This window comes from Ovis canadensis, chromosome 19 (genome assembly GCF_042477335.2).
Source record: "Ovis canadensis isolate MfBH-ARS-UI-01 breed Bighorn chromosome 19, ARS-UI_OviCan_v2, whole genome shotgun sequence".
NCBI classification, from domain to species: Eukaryota; Metazoa; Chordata; class Mammalia; order Artiodactyla; family Bovidae; genus Ovis; species Ovis canadensis.
Genome location: NC_091263.1, coordinates 30,092,742 through 30,114,766, shown reverse-complemented (window position 1 = coordinate 30,114,766; position 22,025 = coordinate 30,092,742). Strand labels below are relative to the sequence as shown.

Below are 22,025 nucleotides of genomic sequence, written 5' to 3'. Positions count from 1 at the left end.
ACCGTGGTCCCGCCCACACGCGAAGTGCCAGCCCCCCAGGCAACCCTTTGCCCTAGCAGCCTCAGCTCTCATTGCAGGCGACAGCGGGGTTTGGCTCGTCTGGCGTTTCTCTGGGGCAGCCAGGTCTCTCCGCCGGGGGTGACGCACCGCTAGGCCCCAGCACCAAGCCCCGCCTACCCCCACCTCGGCCCCGCCCCGCCTGCGCGAGATTGCGTCTTGGCCCCGCCACGTCCGCCACGCCCAGCGCTCGGCGGCGCCCACCCCGCAGGCCCCCGCCCGCCTCCAGCCCCGAGAGTTGCTCGCCGGGCCTCCGGGACTCGCCGGCTCTCGGGCCCGCCCCCGAAGACGTGGAGCGCTGAGGCGGCGGGTGAGTGAGGTAGGGGGCCTGCGACCCCTGACACTCGGCGGCCAGAGCCCAGGTCGCTGCGGGTCGTTGAGTCTGGGCTGCCCTGCGGCGGCGCGACGCTTCCTTCCCGTGTACCTTCCGGGGCTGGCAATCCGGGAATGGGGAGATGGGACCGGGAGGGACGCCGAGGTCGGGTATTTTTCGAGGCGGGGGGCGGAGCGGGGAGCAGCGCAGGTGGGAGTGGCATTCGCAGGTTTGGACGCTGCGGAGGGCCACGGTTGGTCTGAGGTGGAGGGTTCATAGAAGAAATCTGGTGAGGGTGAACTCTCGTGGTTTGTGGAGGCAGGATGCGGGGGCTTGAGGTGTTCCAGACCTGTGGGCAATGAGGTGATTCGGGATGGCGAAGTCGGCGAAGCCCAGGGAAGGGCGTTTTGGGGAAGGACCAGCTCACGGCGGCCGGTGATTCACGCTTCCGCGGACAGTCGGAACGCGTGTGACCCCATCCAGCTTGTGAGTTCTGCTGTTTCTCACATTGGGGCGATCGAGTTTCCAGGCTTTCAACAGGGACACATCGTGTAGCTTAAATAATAGATGCAAATCAAGGGTAGTGCCTGGGACACCTGAGAGCTGTGACTGGACCGGGTGCTTCTCCTAATTTACCTGGAGCTGTGGCCGCGCCAGTGCTGGTGGGCGCTGTCTTCTGTAAAATCCCCATTTCAGCAATCCAGACGGTGTATGGAGGTCCCACCCTTCCAGAGTTGAGGTTTATTCGGATTGAAAAACATCACAAATATTTAACATATTTTAAATCGTGTGGAGTTTTAATGTTTAAAAATCGAATCCTGTGGGGTTTTAAAAAATATTTAAATCTTTCTTTTGTGATTACTTTCAACTTAAAGTTACATGGAGCTAGAGAACTAGATGTTTTCTAACAGCCCATTCTGTGAGTATGACAGACAATTGCAAATTAACTGTGGAAAGTAGATCGTATCTGTTATGACCAGATATTGTAGAACTGCAGATGAAGAATGAAATTGAAAAGGCCCTAAAATATTGGAAAGGGAAGGAAGAGTCCTGGTAAATTGGAAAGTGTGCCCACTTAAAAAAACAAACCAACAAGCTCAGTGAAACTTTTCTTCATTGTAAGAAAACTCAGAAGATAGAGAAAAGTATAAAGGATGAACATTAAAACTCCATGTTATTTCACCAACTCTTTTGGTGCAGTTCAGTCGCTCAGTAGTGTCTGACTTTTTGCGACCCCATGAATCTCAGCACGCCAGGCCTCCCTGTCCATCACCAACTTCTTTATTTTTGTTTTTTTTTTGCATAACTAAATGTTGTGGTGGTTTCGTCACTAAGTCATGTCTGACTCTTGTGATCCCATGGACCGTAGCCCGCCAGGCTCCTCTGTCCTTTGGATTTTCCAGGCAAGAATACTTACGTGGGTTGCCATTTTCTTCTCCAGGGGATCTTCCCAACCCAGGAACTGAACCTGGGTCTCCTGCACTGCAGGCAGATTCTGTACCAACTGAGCTACCAGGGAATTCTAAATAACTAAATGTACATAGTACATAATTGGGGTCATATTGTTGTATTACTTTGTGTTTTGCTTTTTTCCTTTTGTATTTTTAGCATTTTCCTGGATCATTGAAAATTCTCCCTAAACATCTTCATAAATGGTGGTGAGTTCATCAGGTGAATTCATTCTTTTATCACTTCGGAGGGGTTCAGCTGTGTGCCAGGTCTTGTGCTTAGGGAGGAGATTCATTGTTGCTCTAGGTTCTCAGACATTATTCCAGCCCAAAAAAGCAGAAATCTTGACAGTGTCTGGGGTGCTAAATATAGACAGACTATTGAGTGCAACATGTAATCAGGTCTGGGCTGCTGTGACCATGTCGTCTTTATGGCATCATGTCTCAACTCTCCCACGCCTTTTTGTGGAGTGTTGAGGCCGGGAGGTCCCCAGATATGTGCCTCAGGGAATGGGCCTCAGCATCTTCCCTGTGTTGGGGGTGTCCCTGTGGAACTCTAGTGAGGGGTGGGGGTGTGCAGTGCTCAAATTCCGTTCTCAGATCTGCCCACATCTTAGGTGACTCTGAGCGGGGGGGACTGTCTCATAATTAACTACCTGCTGAGGTTTTAGAGGCTGTCTCTAAGTTGTCTTAGGCCTCGGGAGCCCTAGGAGAGGTCCTGTCCCTTTTCCTTCTAACATCAGCCATTAAAATTGCAACTTTTCTCCTAGGAAATCTCTCTCGTCTTCCAGTTTGATCAGTGTAGCCCTTCAGTTTTCTCTCACTGACGTGTTTCTGCTCTACTTTATGACTGAAAGTATTTTTGTCATTTTGAGCAGAGCTTCTCCTTGAGTTTGATATAAGGTGATTCCTAAAGACAGCCTTGTCCATTTACTTATTATTAATCTTTGAATTTATGATAATTCCATTGACTTTTCTTCTTTACCCAAACTCAAGAAGAGAAGTAAGAGGTTGTTACTCTTTTTTTTTTGATCCTTGGTAAAATATGTGAACACCCCCCGCCCTCTTGGTGGAACTCACAGTGAGTTTCTTTGTGCACGTGTGTTTCGGCCACCATGTGGTCAGGATTTCACTCTTATTATAGGCGGGTGATTCCAATAGCTAACATAAAAGCAACCAGGAGCCAGTTCCTTTGTAGGTATCCTTTAGCCCTGTGTGCAATTCAATACATGATAAAGGAGAAGGAGTTTGGGATGGCTGTCTACTGACCCTGTGTGGAGAGTATATGGAACCTAGCTGCTCTGTGTCGTGTAGTTATTCCTGGGTGCTGGCCTGGCCAACTTCCTGGATAAAAGGGGACACTGGCTATGGTAGCAGAATCATTCTACTCCCTTGTGTCCAGGAAATCTATGTGTTGAATCATTGCCTGTTTTCAGATTGGCCCCAACAGGAACTGTGAGGCCCTCTGCCATGCCCACACTTAAACCCACCAGGTCCCCCAACCTGGTTTTTTGGTTCCACGTACTACTCAAGTGGTAAAGAATCTGCCTGAGATGCAGGAGACCAGGGTTCAGTCCCTGAATTGGGAAGAGCCTCTGGAGAAGGAAATGGCAATCCACTCCAGTACTCTTGCCTGAAGAATTCCATGGACAGAGAAGCCTGACAGGCTACAGTTTGTGGGGTTGCAAAGAGTTGGACACAATTGAGTGACTAACACACACACGAATGTAGTGTGGATGGTAATGGTGAAGTGAAGTCGCTCAGTCATGTCCGGACTCCTTGCGACCCCATGGACTGTAGCCTACCAGGCTCCTCCCCCCATGGGATTCTCCAGGCAAGGGTACTGGAGTGGGTTGCCATTTCCTTCTCCAGGGGATCTTCCCGATCCAGGGACTGAACCCAGGTCTCCTGCATGCCAGGCAGACGCTTTAACCTCTGAGCCACCAGGGAAGCCCCAGTGGTGAAACCAGCTCCTGTTAAGACCCTCTGGTGAAAGTGGATTGCAGAACTCGGCTTAGTCCTGGCCGCCGTGAGGTTTCTTAGTTTTACCACCTTACACTTGATATCCACTTGTTGGGCCCGCCCATGTGGAGAGGTGGGTTTGGGACAGGCCTGGATTGCACTGGTCAGTAAACCACAAGAGTGATGTTGCATGCAGAGCCCAGAGAGGGGCAGGACTGCCTGAGGAGAGAGCATCCCCAGGGGTGATACCATGCCATGATGGAAATTCCCTGAGTAGAGGGCCCGGGAAGGAGGGCACAGGGCTTCAGGGACAGGACCATGGTCATTTAAGAGAGGTTCCTGTCTCTTAGGTCACCCAGCCTGTAAGTGCCATCCCAGTGGAAGCACCTGAAAACAAGCAGTGTTGAAAGATGCTCCAAGAGCATCTTATGTACTGGAGCCTTGGAGGGGTCAAAGCTTACCAAGCTGCACTGAACTGCTCAGAGCAGAGCCTAAGCAGCACTGGCACTTGTGTTAGTCTGTTGGTCTCTTAATGATCAAAAGTGCGTGGCTGGCTACACAGCTGTGGTAAGGCCACTGCTGTGGTGAGACTATAAACCAACATTATTGGCTAAGTTCATAAAAAGGGGGAAAAAGGTTCTTTGCATACGGCATGGTATCATTGAAAGAGTGGTGGATTTCAGTCCTCTTTCTGCTACAATGGTTGTTTAACTTCAGTCAGTTCAGTTCAGTCGCTCAGTAGTGTCCAACTCTGCGACCCCATGCATCGCAGCACGCCAGGCCTCCCTGTGCATCACCAACTCCCGGAGTTTACCCAAACTCATGTCCATCGAATCGGTGATGCCATCCAGCCATCTCATCCTCAGTCGTCCCCTTCTCCTCCTGCCCCCAATCCCTCCCAGCATCAGAGTCTTTTCCAAATAGTCAACTCTTCGCATGAGGTGGCCAAAGTACTGGAGTTTCAGCTTTAGCATCATTCCTTCCACAGAAATCCCAGGGCTGTGCTTCTGTTAGGTCCATACCATTTCTGTCCTTTATCGAGCCCTTCTTTGCATGAAATGTTCCCTTGGTATCTGTAATTTTCTTGAAGAGATCTCTAGTCTTCCCATTCTGTTGTTTTCCATTTCTTTGCATTGATCGCTGAGGAAGGCTTTCTTATCTCTCCTTGCTATTCTTTGGAACTCTGCATTCAGATGCTTATGTCTTTCCTTTTCTCCTTTGCGTTTTGCCTCTCTTCTTTTCACAGCTATTTGTAAGGCCTCCCCAGACAGCCATTTTGCTTTTTTGCATTTCTTTTCCATGGGGATGGTCTTGATCCCTGTCTCCTGTACAGTGTCACGAACCTCATTCCATAGTTCATCTGGCACTCTATCTATCAGATCTAGTCCCTTAAATCTATTTCTCACTTCCACTGTATAATCATAAGGAATTTGATTTAGGTCATACCTGAATGGTCTAGTGGTTTTCCCTACTTTCTTCAATATAAGTCTGAATTTGGCATTAAGGAGTTCATGATCTGAGCCACAGTCAGCTCCCGGTCTTGTTTTTGCTGACTGTATAGAGCTTCTCCATCTTTGGCTGCAAAGAATATAATCAATCTGATTTCGGTGTTAACCATCTGGTGATGTCCATGTGTAGAGTTGTTGGAAGAGGGTGTTTGCTATGACCAGTGCATTCTCTTGGCAAAACTCTATTAGCCTTTGCCTTACTTCATTCTGTATTCCAAGGCCAAATTTGCCTGTTACCCCAGGTGTTTCTTGACTTCCTATTTTTGCATTCCAGTCCCCTATAATGAAAAGGACATCTTTTTTGGGTGTTAGTTCTAAAAGGTCTTGGAGGTCTGCATAGAACCGTTCAGCTTCAGCTTCTTCAGTGTTACTGGTTGGGGCGTAGACTTGGATTACTGTGATATTGAATGGTTTGCCTTGGAAATGAACAGAGATCATTCTGTCGTTTTTGAGATTGCATCCAAGTACTGCATTTCAGACTCTTGTTGACCATGATGGCTACTCCATTTCTTCTAATGGATTCCTGCCCACAGTAGTAGATATAATGGTCATCTGAGTTAAATTCACCCATCCCAGTCCATTTTAGTTCGCTGATTCCTAGAATGTCAATGTTCACTCTTGCCATCTCCTGTTTGACCACTTCTAATTTGCCTTGATTCATGGACCTGACATTCCAGGTTCCTATGCAATATTGCTCTTTACAGCATCGGACCTTGCTTCTATCACCAGTCACATCCACAACTGGGTATTGTTTTTGCTTTGGCTCCATCCCTTCCTTCTTTCTGGAGTTATTTCTCCACTGATCTCCAATAGCATATTGGGCACCTACCGACCTGGGGAATTCCTCTTTCAGTATCTATCATTTTGCCTTTTCACACTGTGCATGGCTTAGTTTCATTGAGTTAGACAAGGCTGTGGTCCGTGGGATTAGATTGAATAGTTTTCTGTGGTTATGGTTTGTGTGTCTGCCCTCTTGCCTCTCGCAACACCTACTGTCTTACTTGGGTTTCTCTTACCTTGGATTTGGGGTATCTCTTCATAGCTGCTCCAGCAAAGCGCAGCCAATGCTCCTTACCTTGGACGAGGGGTATCTCCTCACAGCCTTCCCTCCTGACCTTGAACATGGAGTAGCTCCTCTTGGCCCTCCTGCGCCTGTGCAGCCACCGCTCCTTGGACGTGGGGTTGCTCCTCTCGGCATGTGTAACTTCAGGTTTTATTAACGTGAAATAGTATGTGGTCTTGGGACTAATTGATGCCTAAGGCTCCTTTGGCTCCAAAAGTTCTATCCTAGTCCAGCTTCTGCAGTGGTTTTGCCAGTCTCCTGAATAGGTAACAAGTTCTTTCAGTTTATATGCTTTTACCCAAAACTAAACAAAAGAACCTTTTAAAGCTGGGCAACTTCTTGTGTTCAAAGTTAATATGTTTTTAATCTTAGGAGTAAAGCAAAATATTGCATATGTCATTTTGGAAGTATCTTTTGGTCTTTATTGCAGTGTATATTTTACACCTGTTATTGAAAAGTTGAGTTTTCTATTTTATGAACATAGAAGGTATTTGTTTCTAATCATAAGAAACACGTGCTCACTAAAATTCAAATTAGAAAAATGTAAAGAAAATAAAAATGATCATGAATCCTACTACCTGAAAATGGCCAAGGAAAAATATAGCTGCCTAATCATTGATGGAATTTTTGTTAAATGCACATACCCACATGTGGCTAACGCAAGTGTGTGTAGTACAAAGTCTGTCATATGTGATGAGTAGGTATATATACCCACTTGTGGTTAAGGTTGTGAGCTCTGGCATCAGGCTGTCTGGTTTTGAAGCCCAGTTCCCCTCTTTGCGAGTGTGATGTGGACTGTTTTACTTCTTTCACTTCAGTTTCCTCTTCTGTAAAGTGAAATCATCGAAGTTCCTTCTTTACGAGGTTGGTGTGGGACTCTTGTGTGCTTAGCCACTCAGTTGTGTCTGAGTCTTTGTGACCCCATAGACTATTGCTCACCAGACTCCTCTGTCCATGGGAATTCTTCAGGCAAGAATACCAGAGTGGGTTGCCATGCCCTCCTTCAGGGGATGTTCCCAACCCAGAGATCATCCCAGGTCTCCTGTGTTACAGGCAGATTCTTTACTGACTGAGCCAAAAAATGTATAGCCCTGGGTAATTCCCTGGTGATCCAGTGTTTAGGACTTTGCGCTTCTCCTGTAGGGGCCATGGGTTCATCCCTGGTCAGGAAGCTTAGGTTCCTGCATGCAGAGAAGCACAGGCAGAAAAGAAAAAGAAAAACATAGCCCAGTGCTTTGAATGCAGTAGCTAGTGTTGTCATTTTACAATTTCTATGGATAATATATATTCATAAATGGAGTCACATTCTGCATTTTTACCTTATAGTGTTATGAAACATTCTCATGTTAATGGAGTTGGATCTGTATCCTGGTATTAATGATTCTGTTGTATAGTTAGACTTTATTTAGCTGCTCTCCTGTTTGACATTATAGGAAAGATAGACAAAAGAGTTGTAATGAACTTCTTCTGTGTACATTTTTTATTTTTGGTATAAATTCCTGAATATTCATTACAAGGACTGATGCTGAAGCTCCAGTACTTTGGCCACCTGATGTGAAGGAGCCAACTCTTTGGAAAAGACCCTGATGCTGGGAAAGATTGAAGGCAAGAAGGGAAGGGGGCCACAGGAGAAGAGATGATTGGATGGCATTATTGACTCAATGGGCATGAAACTGAGCAAACTCCTGGAGATAGTGAAGGACAGGGAAGCCTGGAGTGATCTGAGTCGGACATGACTGAAAAACTGGACAACAACATAAATTCCTAGAACTGGCAATGTTTTCTTGAATGGTGTATTTAATACCGTGTTTCAGATTGCTACTGTTCTTTATGGGAAGGTGCAATCAAGTTATAACATCTGACAGCAATATGTGAAAATGCCAACTTTTCTGCTCTTGTGCCAGACCATCTGGGTTCTGTCCACCTTTCAACAAATCTGGAAAGGGAAAACATCTCATTGTTACTTTGCATTCTTTTCTTAGTAACTTTGAACATCTTTTCAAGTGTGTTGTCCTCTTTATTTCTTCTTTGTGACTTGTCAATTCAGTTTTTCTTCTATTTTCCTATTGTTGATTTGTAAGAATTCTTTGTATATCAGAGATTGTGACATTTTTGTCTGTAACATATGGGGCATCTTTTTAAGGTTAAGGTCATGTTTCAAAACTGAAAGGAGCAAGTATTTACTGTGAATTTCTAGATAGAGCCCATATGCTTGTTGAGAACTGAAATCTGCCTCTAGTTTCTCAGAAAGATTGTTTTATGACTTGTTGATTGTGAATAATTCTCACTCACTTTGGTGGTGGTTTAGTCACTGTGTCTAACTCTTGCGAGCCCATGGGCTGTAGCCTACCAGGCCACTCTGTCCATGGGATTCTACAGGCAAGAATACTGGAGTGGGTTGCCATTTCTTTCACTTAAATTCAGTTCAGTTCAGTACAGTCACTCATTTGTGTCTGACTCTTTGTGACCCCATGAATCACAGCACACCAGGCCTCCCTGTCCATCACCAGCTCCCGGAGTTTACCCAAACTCATGTCCATCGAATCGGTGATGCCATCCAGCCATCTCATCCTCGGTCGTCCCCTTCTCCTCCTGCCCCCAATCCCTCCCAGCATCAGAGTCTTCTCCAATGAGTCAACTCTTCGTGTGAGGTGGCCAAAGTACTGGAGTTTCAGCTTTAGCATCATTCCTTCCAAAGAACACCCAGGACTGATCTCCTTTGGAATGGACTGGTTGGATCTCCTTGCAGTCCAAGAGACTCTCAAGAGTCTTCTCCAACACCACAGTTCAAAAGCATCAATTCTTCGGCACTCAGCTTTCTTCACAGTCCAACTCTCACATCCATACATGACCACTGGAAAAACCATAGCCTTGACTAGATGGGCCTTTGTTGGCAAAGTAATGTCTCTGCTTTTGAATATGCTATCTAGGTTGGTCATAACTTTTCTTCCAAGAAGTAAGCGTCTTTTAATTTCATGGCTGCAGTCGCCATCTGCAGTGATTTTGGAGCTCACAAAATTAAAGTCTGACACTGTTTCCACTGTTTCGCCATCTATTTGCCATGAAGTGATGGGACCAGATGCCATGATCTTCGTTTTCTGAATGTTGAGCATTAAGCCAACTTTTTCACTCTCCTCTTTCACTTTCATCAAGAGGCTTTTTAGTTCCTCTTCACTTTCTGCCATACATTAGGCAGTGCATAAAGGCGGAAAAGCTTTGACCTTTGATGCCTGTGCGCATATGCCCTTTTGAACCCTTTCTTTATTGTCCTTAACCTCACCATTCCTTCCGTCTTTGCTGTTTGCTCATATACAGCCATTCTTCCCATGTCCCTGGTTAGAAACCTTGGAGTCATCTGTGTATCTTTTCCAAGTTACTAGTTCTCAGGCTCCCTTCCCAGAAAGTCCTTTTCCCTCCTCAGTTTGCCCCTGCCCTTCTGGTTATTGCTATTATATTGGGTTGGCCAATAAGTTCTTTCACATTTTCCATAAGGTCCAGTAGAAAAACCCGAATGAACTTTTTCGTCAACCCAGCACCGAGTCTGTGTGTTAGAATGATTTGATGTACCCTCGCTTCTCAAAAGTAAGATATTGATCTTATTTACTTCTGTACCTTTAGACTCCATCATGACCTGGCCCATGGTAACCCCATGATTAATGTTTGTTGTATTTGATATTTCCATGTAAAAGATGATGATGGTAAGCCTCTATAGTCTATTGGTAAATTAACCTTTTCCCAAACTTTTTGTTACGAGGAATTTCAGAGATTCAAAGGAATTGAAAGAATACCAGGACAAAGCCCCCTAAATGTACCTGTTGGGTTTTATATCACCCTGGCACATAGTCAGTCGTCTGCTCATAAACCTCCTGTGACTTCTTACTGACTATTGAGTCAGATGTAAATGGCAGCAGACTTTCCCATATGGTTGCAGCTTACAAACATGTTATCACCGTGCTCTGGTCAGGACTTCACTCTCACTTCATTGACTTTACACGTGTTGCTCCCTGCATAGAACATGCTTCCCTCTTTGCTGGACCATTAACTTTTGTGTATGAGGTATTCTGAGTTCCCATAGCTCTAATTGCTAACTCTTTTGTCATTCTGTATAATTCCTGACCACATTATCAGCTATTTGAAGGTGAGAACTCAGTCCTATTTTGACCTGGCAGCCTAGCCTGCTGACTCTTACTTGGCTGATACCTGGAAATAGCATTCCTGGTGTATCTGTAGTATAATTTGCATCCAGCATTAATTTATAATACCTGTGTTGCCCCAAACAAAACTTATGCTCTGTTAGTGAAAAACAAAAGCTTATGAGTCCAGGCCAGTCTTGGTCTGTTTGATCAGCTTGCTGCAAGACCGTGAGTTCCCCCAAAGAAAGGAGAGATGCCCTGTGTTGTTGGTCACTCCTTCTGTGATTGTACCCAATAATCGATTTGCACTTGTGCTTTGGAGTCATTAAAACTTCCATTAAGTACAAAGTTAGAATAAAGGAGTCCAAAGTCTGAAAATTGCCCCTGATGAGAATCACTGAGTTAGAGAAACTGACATGAGAAACACTTTAGGGGAGGTCATTAGGCCTTAGTGACTGATACCATCCGTGGGTCTCCACATTGACTGTGACAGTTTTCAGGCTTGGTAACAGAGATAAAGGTGATCCCTCTGAGAAAGTTAGGGACACTGGGAGGGGCAGCTGATGCTGGGGACATAGACTGCATACCACAACATGAAGCTGGACTGTGTCAGCTCCCTGCTGATGATGAATTGGTGACTTCTGTTGTATGTTGACAAGGCGCAGTTGCTTTGTAATAGTCAGGAGCCCTCATTGGGTTCCAGTCCATTCCCATCCTCCCTCCCCTAAAACATAGTTCATGCTCCAGCCGTAACTAATCACTTCTATTTCTCTGAGTCTCTTGGCTATTTGTCATCATTATTTTGTAGGGGGCACTCTATTTCCTCTACCTGGATTGCCATCCATTGTCCATCTGGCAAACTCTCGTTTATCCTTCTAAGTCCTGTTCAGGTCAGTCACACCCTCTGTAAATACTTTCTTAGTCCTCTTGTGAGAGTACCTTTCACACTGTTATCCTGTCACTTACCTGAATGTCCCCTCCACCATATTCTGATCTGCTTACAAACAAGGGTGTTGTTCCCTTGTTTTTGTGCAGGGCCTGGCCCCCACAAGTGCTGTGAACCGTTGGGTGAGCCTGGCATGTAACCCATCTGGATCATGGGAAAATTCCTTTTGTCTAAGAAGCCGGACTTGTGGTGAATTGCGGTTAATTTTCATTAAGAGAAAATACAGATATAGTCTATGTTTGTTTTTTTTCCTTGAGAACCCATGTTTACTTTTTATTTTCAGCAAGTTTGTCAAAGATGAAAGTGACCTTATCCGCTCTGGATACTCATGAGAGTTCTTTCCTGCCTTTGGTCGTCATAGAACTTGCTCAGGATGTCAAGGAGGAAACCAAAGAATGGCTGAAAGCCAGGATCATCACTAAAAAGAAGGATGGAGGTGAGTAAATGAATATTACTCTGAGTTAGTCATGCCCACTTGAGTAAAACTGTATTTACAAACGTGTTTCACAGTTTTCTGGTTGATCTATTTTTAAAATTCATGTTCATTTCTTTGCTCTTTGTTCTATACCTAGGACTTGAAAGGAGGTCTTAGGTCAACGTTAGGTTGTAAGTCTCTCAGACTGTAAACAACCTGAGTGATTTTGTTCACAGCTGTAAACTCTATGCCTGTGTACAGTACCTGGTACATAGTAGGTACTTAATAAAAATTTGTCAAATGTATGATATCTTTGAGTATTCTTTACGTGTTGGTTGTGATGCTAAGAGGGACAGAAACGTGTCTCCGACAGCAAAGATATTACTGTCAGGGTGAGGAGACTGAATGCTAGATCCACGAAGTCAAAGGAATAGGAAAAAAGCTAATGAAAAAGCTGTTAGAAAACAGCACAGGATGCTTTAAAATGAGTCTTATATGTGTGCTTGCTATGAAAGTAAAGGGAAGGAGGAAGTGATGCTTGGTGATGCTTTTCAGGTGGTAAGGGATGACTTCATGGAGGAAGCCAAAGTTTAACCCTCAGCTCTCTGGCAGAAAGGAGGCTGGACCTGGGAAAGAGGTGGAGGGCATTTTACACGAGCAGACACTTTGTTGTCATTGTTCAGTCGCCAAGTTGTGTCTCGGCAACCCCATGAACTGCAGCACGCCAGGCTTCCCTGTCCTTTACTATCTCCCTGAGTTTGCTCAAACTCATGTCCATCAAGTCAGTGATGCCATCCAACCATCTCATCCTCTGTTGTCCCCTTCTCTTCTTGCCCTCAATCTTTCCTAGCATCAAGGTCTTTTCCAGTGAATCGTCTCTTCTCATCAGGTGGCCAGAGTATTGGAGCTTCAGCCTCAGCATCAGTCCTTCATCAGACACTTCATAAAACCACACAAAACACCCCCTAAAAATGTCCAGGAGGTATATACCTCTGAATAAAAGGAGTTCTAGAAATGAAACAGAGAAAAAGGAGAGGAAGAAATCATCAAAGAAAATCTCAGGACTGGTGTATGCTTTTTCAGATTGAATGGGCCCATGCAATGCCCAGACTGGCTGAAACTGGCACGTATGATTGGAACGTTTCAGAATCCTGGGGACAGGAAGACACTACAGGCTTCCAAAAATAGAAAATAGGTCAGAAACACTGGAAGCTAGAAGGCAGTGAAGTAATATCTTCATTTCTGAAGGGAAATGGTTTCAGTCTAGAATTCTGAACTCACCCAGCTGCCAACAACATGTGAGGGTAAAGATAAGATCTCTGAAAAGATAATGTTGTCAGATTCTTTCTCATGGCAATGTATTGAGGGAAGACTTAATCAGTTAGCTTGGGGGATTGGATTATCAGTAAGTATATAATAAACTAAGCACATTATGAAACAAGATAGATACCAACTTTTGGGAACATGGTAAATTGTAGGAAAGGAAAATATAGCATGTTGTAAGGCTCAACTATATGTAGTCGTAATAATGAAAGTACTGTTGACGGAATGAAAAGGATGATATAATGATATTATGAGAATGGTGGGTAGAAATGAGGGAGGTGGGTTGGAAAGAGAGTTTAATCCTCATTTGCCAAAGTTAAAATAAATAGCTCTAAAAGCATGTTGTCTGGTGGCATGAAAACAAATCCTAAAGGAATCACATGAACAAGTCATTGCTTCAGGTGTGGGGGGTTGCGATGAGAGAGTGCTCTTTTTCAGAACAGCATTCTGACTAATGGTTCTCCATGAAGGTTATAGCAGGTTTTGTTCCCCTAGCCATGTCTGAGAGTACCCTCCCTACATGCTGGGTCATTTGGGTCTTTCAAGCAAGAGATGCCAAGTGGGATTTAATGCACAGGAGGTTTGTGGAGAGGATCATTTGTAGAAGGATAAAGTAGGAAGGAGCAGGCTTAGACAGTGATAGTCTTCTGACTTAGGTACGTGTCTGAAGCTTGTGAAAGGAGAGAGGGAAGGAAGGAGACTTGGATAGGAAAAGCCTCAGACTACAGCATGGTTCTGAGAACATATTAGCCAGGCTCAGCATTGCACAATGGCTTCATTCCACTGTCCCGTGGGGTTCAGCCTGTGGCCTAGGTGTGGGGGTGCTGCAGCCAAAGAGGGACAAGCAGATGGTGTCAGTCAGCTCTGCTTTTCACAGCAAATTCTTTGGAGGGGAGATCTGGGTGGGGTGGAGCACTTTCATGGCTAACACCCCCACCATCTATTTTTTCAATCTAACTTGATTTTTGTAGTGTGAGAATTGAAAAATTACATATTGGTGTTGTTTTGCATTTATCTTAATATGGATGACATTAAGGATTTTCCGTTTAAGAGCCATTTGTGTTTTCTTTAAATTGAACATATCTTTTATTTATTTTTTAATTAAAGCCTTTAACGCCTCTGTTGTAAAGTACCTAAATAATAATGCCATAGCAAGTTAACCTTATTAACCCCCTGGGTAAGTAAAATATAAATTCTGCTCATTATCCTGTTCCATCTGATTGGTATTTTTATAACTCCTGTCAACACTTCATAGAGGATAAATAGTAAAGATATAAACATACCTTAAAAACTCTGATATAGATAGAAATTAAAAATTAGGAAAAATTCCTTTTTCTGCAGTCTTCTAAGTGAAATAATTACATATACATTATCAAATAACAATATCTACTTTAAACCTAATTGAATGTATTAATATTTATGGGAATAATCATTGGAAAATTATTTCACTCTTTATTATTCAGTATTTAACATTCACACAATCTGCAGTCTTCTATAATTGTGTTACATTTGTTGCATTTTTATTGGGATATTTTATTTCAAATTAATTTTCTTAAGTTTTTGTATTTTTTATATTATATCCTTTTGCTTCATATTTTTACTTAGTGCAGTTTTATATTTAGAGCTAACAAGTATTTGATTCTTGTCTAATATCTACTTCTAATTTGAGTAACTGACAGGCCACTTATTACATTTTCCAGTTTTGGCATTTATTTCAAAAAGCTATAAAGAACTGCCTTCCCCAACTTACTTTTATTTGTTATTTATTTGGGAGATGGATTTAAATTGTTAATATAATTTATTTGCCTTCGGCCAAACTAGAAACAGAATACTTATTTAAAAGGCTTTCATATTTGAAACTTTTCTGTTTATCCGTTTCCAAGATTGTGCTCATCTTTTGTTTCCGAAGGCGCTCAGCTGTTGTTTAGACCGTTGTTAAATAAATATGAGAAAGAAACACTAGAAAATCAGAACTTATATCTTGTCGGTGCCTCCAAGATTCGATTGCTGCTGGGGGCGGAAGCAGTGGGATTGGTGAAAGAGTGCAGTGATAACACCATGAGAGCCTTCACGTATGGGACCCGACACAACTTCAAAGATTTTGCTGGTAAGTTCCAAGATTGTTTCTATCAGAGTCAGTTTATCAAAATGAAGTCTTTGATGAATAGATCAGGGGTCAGCGAAGTTTTCCAGTAAAGGGCCCGATAGTAAATATTTTAGGCTGTGTGGACGCTATGATCTGTCGGAGTTATTCAGCACAACCTTTGTCAAGCAAAAGCAGCCTGCAGCCATAAGAAGCAAATGAATGAAGCTATGTACCAATAAAATTTTATTTATCAAACCAGGTGGGATCAGGTTTGGGGTTGCAGATTTACTTGATAGCCTCTGGAATAGATGATCATAAACTAAGATGACATATGTCACTTATTTATATAATTCTAAGTCTTAGAATGGTGATGCTCATTAGATTGATATAAGTAAGAAGCACAGTAGTATTTCATATCCTGTAATCCCCTGTCTTGCTTCTGTTCTGGCCTCAAAATCACTCTCAGAAGAGAGTGATTTCTGGAAAGAACTGTGAAATCCAGGATGGCTGTGAAAGCAGAGTGGGAGGTTGCTTTCAGAACCAAACTAGCTGGTCCTTCCAAGGCCTTTCAGAGTTAGAAGATACAATTGGACTTCTTCAGACTCAGTCACTCTGGATTTTTATATATTGGTAAATAAATGATTGAGGTGGAATTCACCACATTTGAGGGGATTCACCTGTCAAAAAATGACACTATTTTCTTGTCAGACTTTCTTCTCCTTCATTTATGTGAGGGATGTTGGATTCCACAAGGAAATTGGCCTGGGCTTGAGAGTTTTGAAGAGTATTTGCCTTGTAGGCAAACTTCAGGTCCATTCCTAATTAAAAATATTGTTAAAGAATATATTACTTTCTGTTCATTTCAGTTAAATGAGGGCAAGCAAGTTGTTGCTCTGCATTTGGTTGTTTGAGCCATACAATCATTAGCGTGATGATTGAAGAACTGTAGTATGTGAAGGCATTACAGAATATTTTTATTCTTATATCCTTTTCTGTGTAATTTTTATTACTTGGATTACTCTTTATGGTAATTACTTATTGTCTATACCATTATTTCATAATCCCAGGTTATTTGAATATTTTAGATTTTATTTTGGCTAATACTGAGAAAATAACTATGAATTTTTGTTTTGTTTTAGATGATAACGATGATTTCCTCAGCATGGCAGAACGTCAATTCATTATCAAACATGAACTTGAAAATCTTCGAGCCAGAGATGAAAAAATGATCCCTGGTTATCCGCAGGCAAAATTGTACCCAGGAAAATCATTATGTAAGTTATTGTATCAACTGATTTCACGAATATACATTCTAATGCAATTATATTTTGCTTAGTATATGTAAATAACAGATTATAATGACTTTTTCCACCCTTACTGAAAAACTTACACAACTTTACAATAGTTTATTTTTTCACCATTATATATTTTGCCTTTAGACCTTCATGATATTGTTGCTTTAGATCAACTTATTTGTTCTTTATGGTTCTCAACTTCTTCTTTATCAAGGTTCACAGCATTCAGTAAGCTTAAAATTCAGTGTGAATGCATTTGCATATTACTCAGTTAAAATTAGCCAAGTTTACCGTATGCCCAGACATTATAGTGTAATGAAAATCTGTGGAGGAATGAAAACTAGACACATGGTCTTCTCCTGGAGCCTTCCTCCCATCTCCTCTCATCTCACTGGGTATGAACAGATACAAACATAGAAAGGCTTAAGAAGAGTCGCAGTGGGACATCATACCTGAATGCACATTAGCAGTTTGTAACTTTCTGATTTTGTATAATTCCGTTTGAATGAAAATATCAGTTTGTAGACTGAAAGTATTTATGACATGTAATTCCAAATTTTCCTAAAACCCGGATAATAGCAAGGCCCAGAGCATTTTTGCTGCCTAAGAAATTCTTTAAACATATCAGTTTTTGTGTCCCCAGTCTCATTTCCTTATAATAATCAGTGTCATCCAGGAGGACAGATGCCCAAGTCAGTCCATATTCAGACTTTCTCACTTGTCACCAAATAGTTTGTTTAAACCAAGATCCAATCATAGATCACTCGTTTTTTTGTTGTTGTTGTTATTATATCTCTTAAGTTTCTCTCTTTTTTCTTTAATGTGCTGAAGTACATATAACATAAAATTTACCATTTCCAAAACTTTTAAATGTACAGTTCCGTGGTATTAAATACATTCATAATGTTTTACAGCCATCAACACCATCCATCTCCATAGTTCTTTCCGTCTTGTGAAACTGACACGCTGTATCCGTTAAATAATCACTCTCCCACCTTGTCTTGCTCTAAGACCTGGCAACTGCCATTTTACTTCTGTCTTGACCATTTTGACTGTTCTATGTATCTCAAATAAGTGAAATCATACAGTGTTTCTCTTTTTGTGACTGGCATATTTCACTTGGTGTAATGTCCTCCAGGTTTATCTTTGTTGTAGCAGATGTCAGAATTCCCTTCTGTTTAAGACTGACTACACAATGTTCCATTGTGGAGAAGGCAATGGTACCCCACTCCAGTACTCTTGCCTAGAAAATCCCATGGATGGAGGAGCCTGGTGGGCTGCGGTCCATGGGGTGGCTAAGAGTCGGACACAACTGAGCGACTTCACTTTCACGTTTCACTTTCATGCATTGGAGAAGGAAATGGCAACCCACTCCAGTGTTCTTGCCTGGAGAATCCCAAGGATGGCAGAGACTGGTGGGCTGCCGTCTCTGGGGTTGCACAGAGTCAGACACGACTGAAGCGACTTAGCAGCAGCAGCAGCAGTGTTCCATTGTATGTATGTACCGCATATTGTTATTCACTCCTTCATCAGTGGCTGCTTGGGTTGCCTCCACTTTTTGGTTATTGTGAGTAATGATGTAATGACCATGGGTATACAGATATTTCTTTGAGATCCTGCTTTCAGTTCTTTTTGGTGTATAACAAGAAATGACTTCCTGGATCGTATGGTAATTCTGTTTTTAACTTTTTCAGAGTAGTTGCATCCTGTTTTCCACAGGGACTGTACCATTTCAGATTCCCGCCAACAGTGTACAGCATTGCAGTTTCTCCACTTCCTTGCCCACAGTTGCCCAATGTTCTGATATTTTGATAGTAGCCATCCTAACAGGTATGAGGTGCTATCTCATTGTAGTTTTTGACTTGCACTTAACCTAGTGACTGTTGAGGAGAAGGCAATGGCACCCCACTCCAGTACTCTTACCTGGAAGATCCCATGGATGGAGAAGCCTGGAAGGCTGCAGTCCATGGGGTCGCTGAGGGTCGGACACGACTGAGTGACTTCAATTTTACTTTTCACTTTCACTTTTCACTTTCATGCATTGGAGAAGGAAATGGCAGCCCACTCCAGTGTTATTGCCTGGAGAATCCCAGGGACGGGGGAGCCTGGTGGGCTGCCGTCTGTGGGGTTACACAGAGTCGGACACGACTGAAATGACTTAGCAATGACTGTTGATACTGAGTATATGTCTTCTTTGGAAAAATGTCTATGTAAGTCCTTTGCCTATTTTTGAATCAAGTTTTTGTTGTGATTGTTGAGTTTTAGGCATTCTCTATGTATTCTGGATATTAATCCCTTATGAGGTATATGATATGTAAATGTTTTTCCCCAGATGTTTTCTCCCATTCTGTGGGCTGCCAATTTTGACTTTGGTGATACTGTCTTTTGATACACAAAATTTTAACATTTTCCTGTACCTTTGGTTCATATCTAAGAAATTATCGCCAAAGACACTGTCCTAAAGCTTATTCTCTGTGTTTTATGTTAGGAACTTTGTAGTTTTGGATTTTATGTTTAGGTTTTTAATCCATTTTGAGTTAATTTTTGTGTATGGTGTTAAGCAACTTAATTCTTTTGCATGTGGATATCCAGTTTTCCTAGCATCCACCTGTCAAAAACTATTCTTCACTCATTGAGTCGCCCTGGTACTCTTGTAAAAATCATTTGGCCACATATGTGAGGGTTTGTTTCTGAGCTCTCTGTTCTATTCCTTTGGCCTGTATAGTCTGTCTGTATGCTAGTATGACACTGTTTTGATTATTATGGCTTTGTGGTAAGTTTTGAAATCAGGAAGTTTTGTTTTTCTTCTTTAAAGTTGTTCTGGCTGTTTGAGTTTCCATGAAACTGGATATGTGTTTTAGGATGGGTGTTTCTAATTTTGCAGAAGACATCATTGGGATTTTGGTAGGAATTGCATTGAATCTGTAGATTACTTTGGATAGTATTGACATTTTAATAAGATAAACTCCCATGGGATATAGGATATGTCTCTATATATGTTTTAATTTCCTTTAGCATTGTTCTATAGTTTGTATTTGTATCATCTTTCATCTCCTTGTGTGTCATGTGTCAGTAGCTCAGTCATGTCTGACTCTCTGTGACGCCACAGACTGTAGCCTTCCAGGCTCCTCCATCCATGGGATTCTCCAGGCGAGAATACTGGAGTGGGCTGCCATTCCCTCCTCCAGGGAATCTTCCTCACCCAGGGATTCCACCTGGGTCTCCCACACTGGAGACAGATTTTTTACCATCTGAGCCACCAGGGAAGCCCATCACCTTCTTAGTTAATTCCTAAGTATTTTATTCTTCATGATGTTATTGAAAATAGAATTGTTTTCATACTTATCTTTTCAGATAGTTCATTGTTAGTGTATAGAGATGAAACTGATTTTCAGGTGCTGACTTTGTGTCCTGCTACTTTACTGACTTCATTTATTGGCTTTGATAGTATTTTTGTGGAAACTATAGGGTTTTCTACATATAAGATGATATCATCTGTGAACAGAGATAGTTTTACTTCTAACTTTTCAGTGTTGATGTCTTTTATTTCTTTTACTTGCCTATTTGCTCAGGCTAAAACTTCCAATAGCATTTGAATAAAAGTGATGAAAGTGGTCATCTTTGTCTTATTTCTGATTTTAGAGGAAAGCTTTCATTCTTTCACCATTCAGCATGATGTGAGTTGTTTTTTTTTTTCCTCTCCCCTTCATTCTGTTAATGTGATGTATTACATAGGTTGATTTTAGTATATTGAACTATCCTTGAATTCTCAGAATAAATCCCACTTGTCATGGTATATAATCCTTTTAACATGTTGCCGAATTGACTTTGCTAGTATTTTGCTGAGGATTTTTGCCTCATTGTTCATAAGGGATATTGGTCTGTAGTTTTCTCTTCTTGTAGTGCTTTTGTCTGACTTTGTGTCAGGGTAATTCTGGTCTCACAGAGTGAGTTAGTAGTGTTCCTTCCTCTTAAATTTTTGAGGAAAATTGGAGAAGGATTGGTATTAATTTTCCTTTAAATAGTGGTAAAATTCACCAGTAAAGGTATCAAGTTCTGGTTTTTTCTTTGTCGTGAGATTTTTTTAGTTGCTGCTTTATAATTATAAATCTGTTCACATTTTCTCTTCCTTCTTGATTTAGTTTTGCTATGTTTTGTGTTTGTAGGAATTTGTCCATTTCATCTAGGCTAGCCAGTTTGTTGGTGTACAAGTATTCATAGTATACTGTTACAATCTTTCTGCTTTCTTTAGAATCAATAGTAACATACCCATTTTCATCTCTGATTTTAGTAGTTTTATGTTGTCTGTTTTTCTCAGTTCATCTAGCTAAATATTTGTCAGTTTTGTTGATCTTTTCAAAGAACCAACTTTTGGTTTTTGTAATTTTCTCTGTTATCCTCTGCTCCAATCTTTTTTATTTTCTTCCTTCTGCTAGTTTTGGGTTTAAATTGCTCTTCTTCTTCTGATTCCTTAATAGTAAAATTAGGTTGTCATTTGAGATCTTTCTTGTTTTTAAATATAAGTATTTATTGCTATTAACTGCCCCGTTAGACTTGCTTTCTCTGTGTCCCATATGTTTTGGTATATTGTGTTTGGTTTTCATTCATTTCTAGGTATTTGCTAATTTCCCCTGTAGTTTCTTCCTTGACCCACTGGCTGTTTCAGAATGTGATGTTTACTTTACACACATTTGTGAATTCCTCAGTTTTCCTTCTGTTATTGATTTCCAACTTTATCCCGCCATGGTCAGAGGATACTTTTTATAATCCATATCTTTTTAAATCTGTTGAGGCCTAACATATGGTCTGTCTTGGAAAATGTCCCGTGTGCGCTCGGGAACCAAGAGTGTGTTCACTCTCTGCTGCCTGGCTTCCCTGTAAACTGCGTTATGTACTTTCCTATGTCTCTGAGTTAGTGATGTGGCATAGATGCTTTTGCTTGCTCTCCTTGTGGACCTGTATGACTTTTGGGAAATGTCTAGAAACTTGAATGTAGATGCTTATCATTCCTCTTTGTCTGCATTTCCAGTTATCTGTGTATGTCTTGATATTAATTATCTTGTAGCAGTATTTTGTTGGACATATCGTCTTTGCTGTGCAGATTAAAGATTACCATGATTTCAAAAACATTTTCTTCAGTTACCTTTGAAGAGTTATTTGGTTTTATTTTCTGTTCTTGTCTTTAAGAATGCCATTTGTGTATGTGTGTGTGTGTATATGTATGTAATGTATATACTTATATATATATGTCTTATATATTCTTGAAATATTTTAAAGTTTTTATGTAATTTTTTAGGCATGTCCACCATTTTCCAGCTTTGTTCTTTGAATCTTTACTTTTTCAGTAGCTTTTACTGTGACTTTCTTTGTATCTGCAATAGTTTTATTTTTCTGATATTTTGCTTTTCCAGGCTCCCACCTTCAGCTCTCATAGGTTTTTCTTGATTTTAATTTCAGAGGTATGGCTTGCTTTAAT

General features: G+C 41.7%; 1 protein-coding gene across 8 annotated transcripts in view; it reads left to right on the top strand.

The window, feature by feature from the left end:
• ANO10 (anoctamin 10) overlaps window positions 1-22,025 on the top strand; it is a 214,666-nt gene continuing 192,641 nt past the window's right edge. Inside the window, exons 1-4 of one of the 8 annotated variants that reach the window (XM_069560749.1) lie at window positions 1-367; window positions 11,714-11,866; window positions 15,078-15,275; window positions 16,394-16,528. In XM_069560749.1, coding sequence (XP_069416850.1) covers window positions 11,728-11,866; window positions 15,078-15,275; window positions 16,394-16,528 — 472 coding nt within the window. In that variant the 5' untranslated portion in view covers window positions 1-367; window positions 11,714-11,727. Of the gene's footprint in view, window positions 377-510; window positions 857-11,713; window positions 11,867-15,077; window positions 15,276-16,393; window positions 16,529-22,025 lie in introns of those variants that run through there. The other 7 variants (XM_069560753.1, XM_069560750.1, XM_069560755.1 and 4 more) reach the window with 7 other exon arrangements.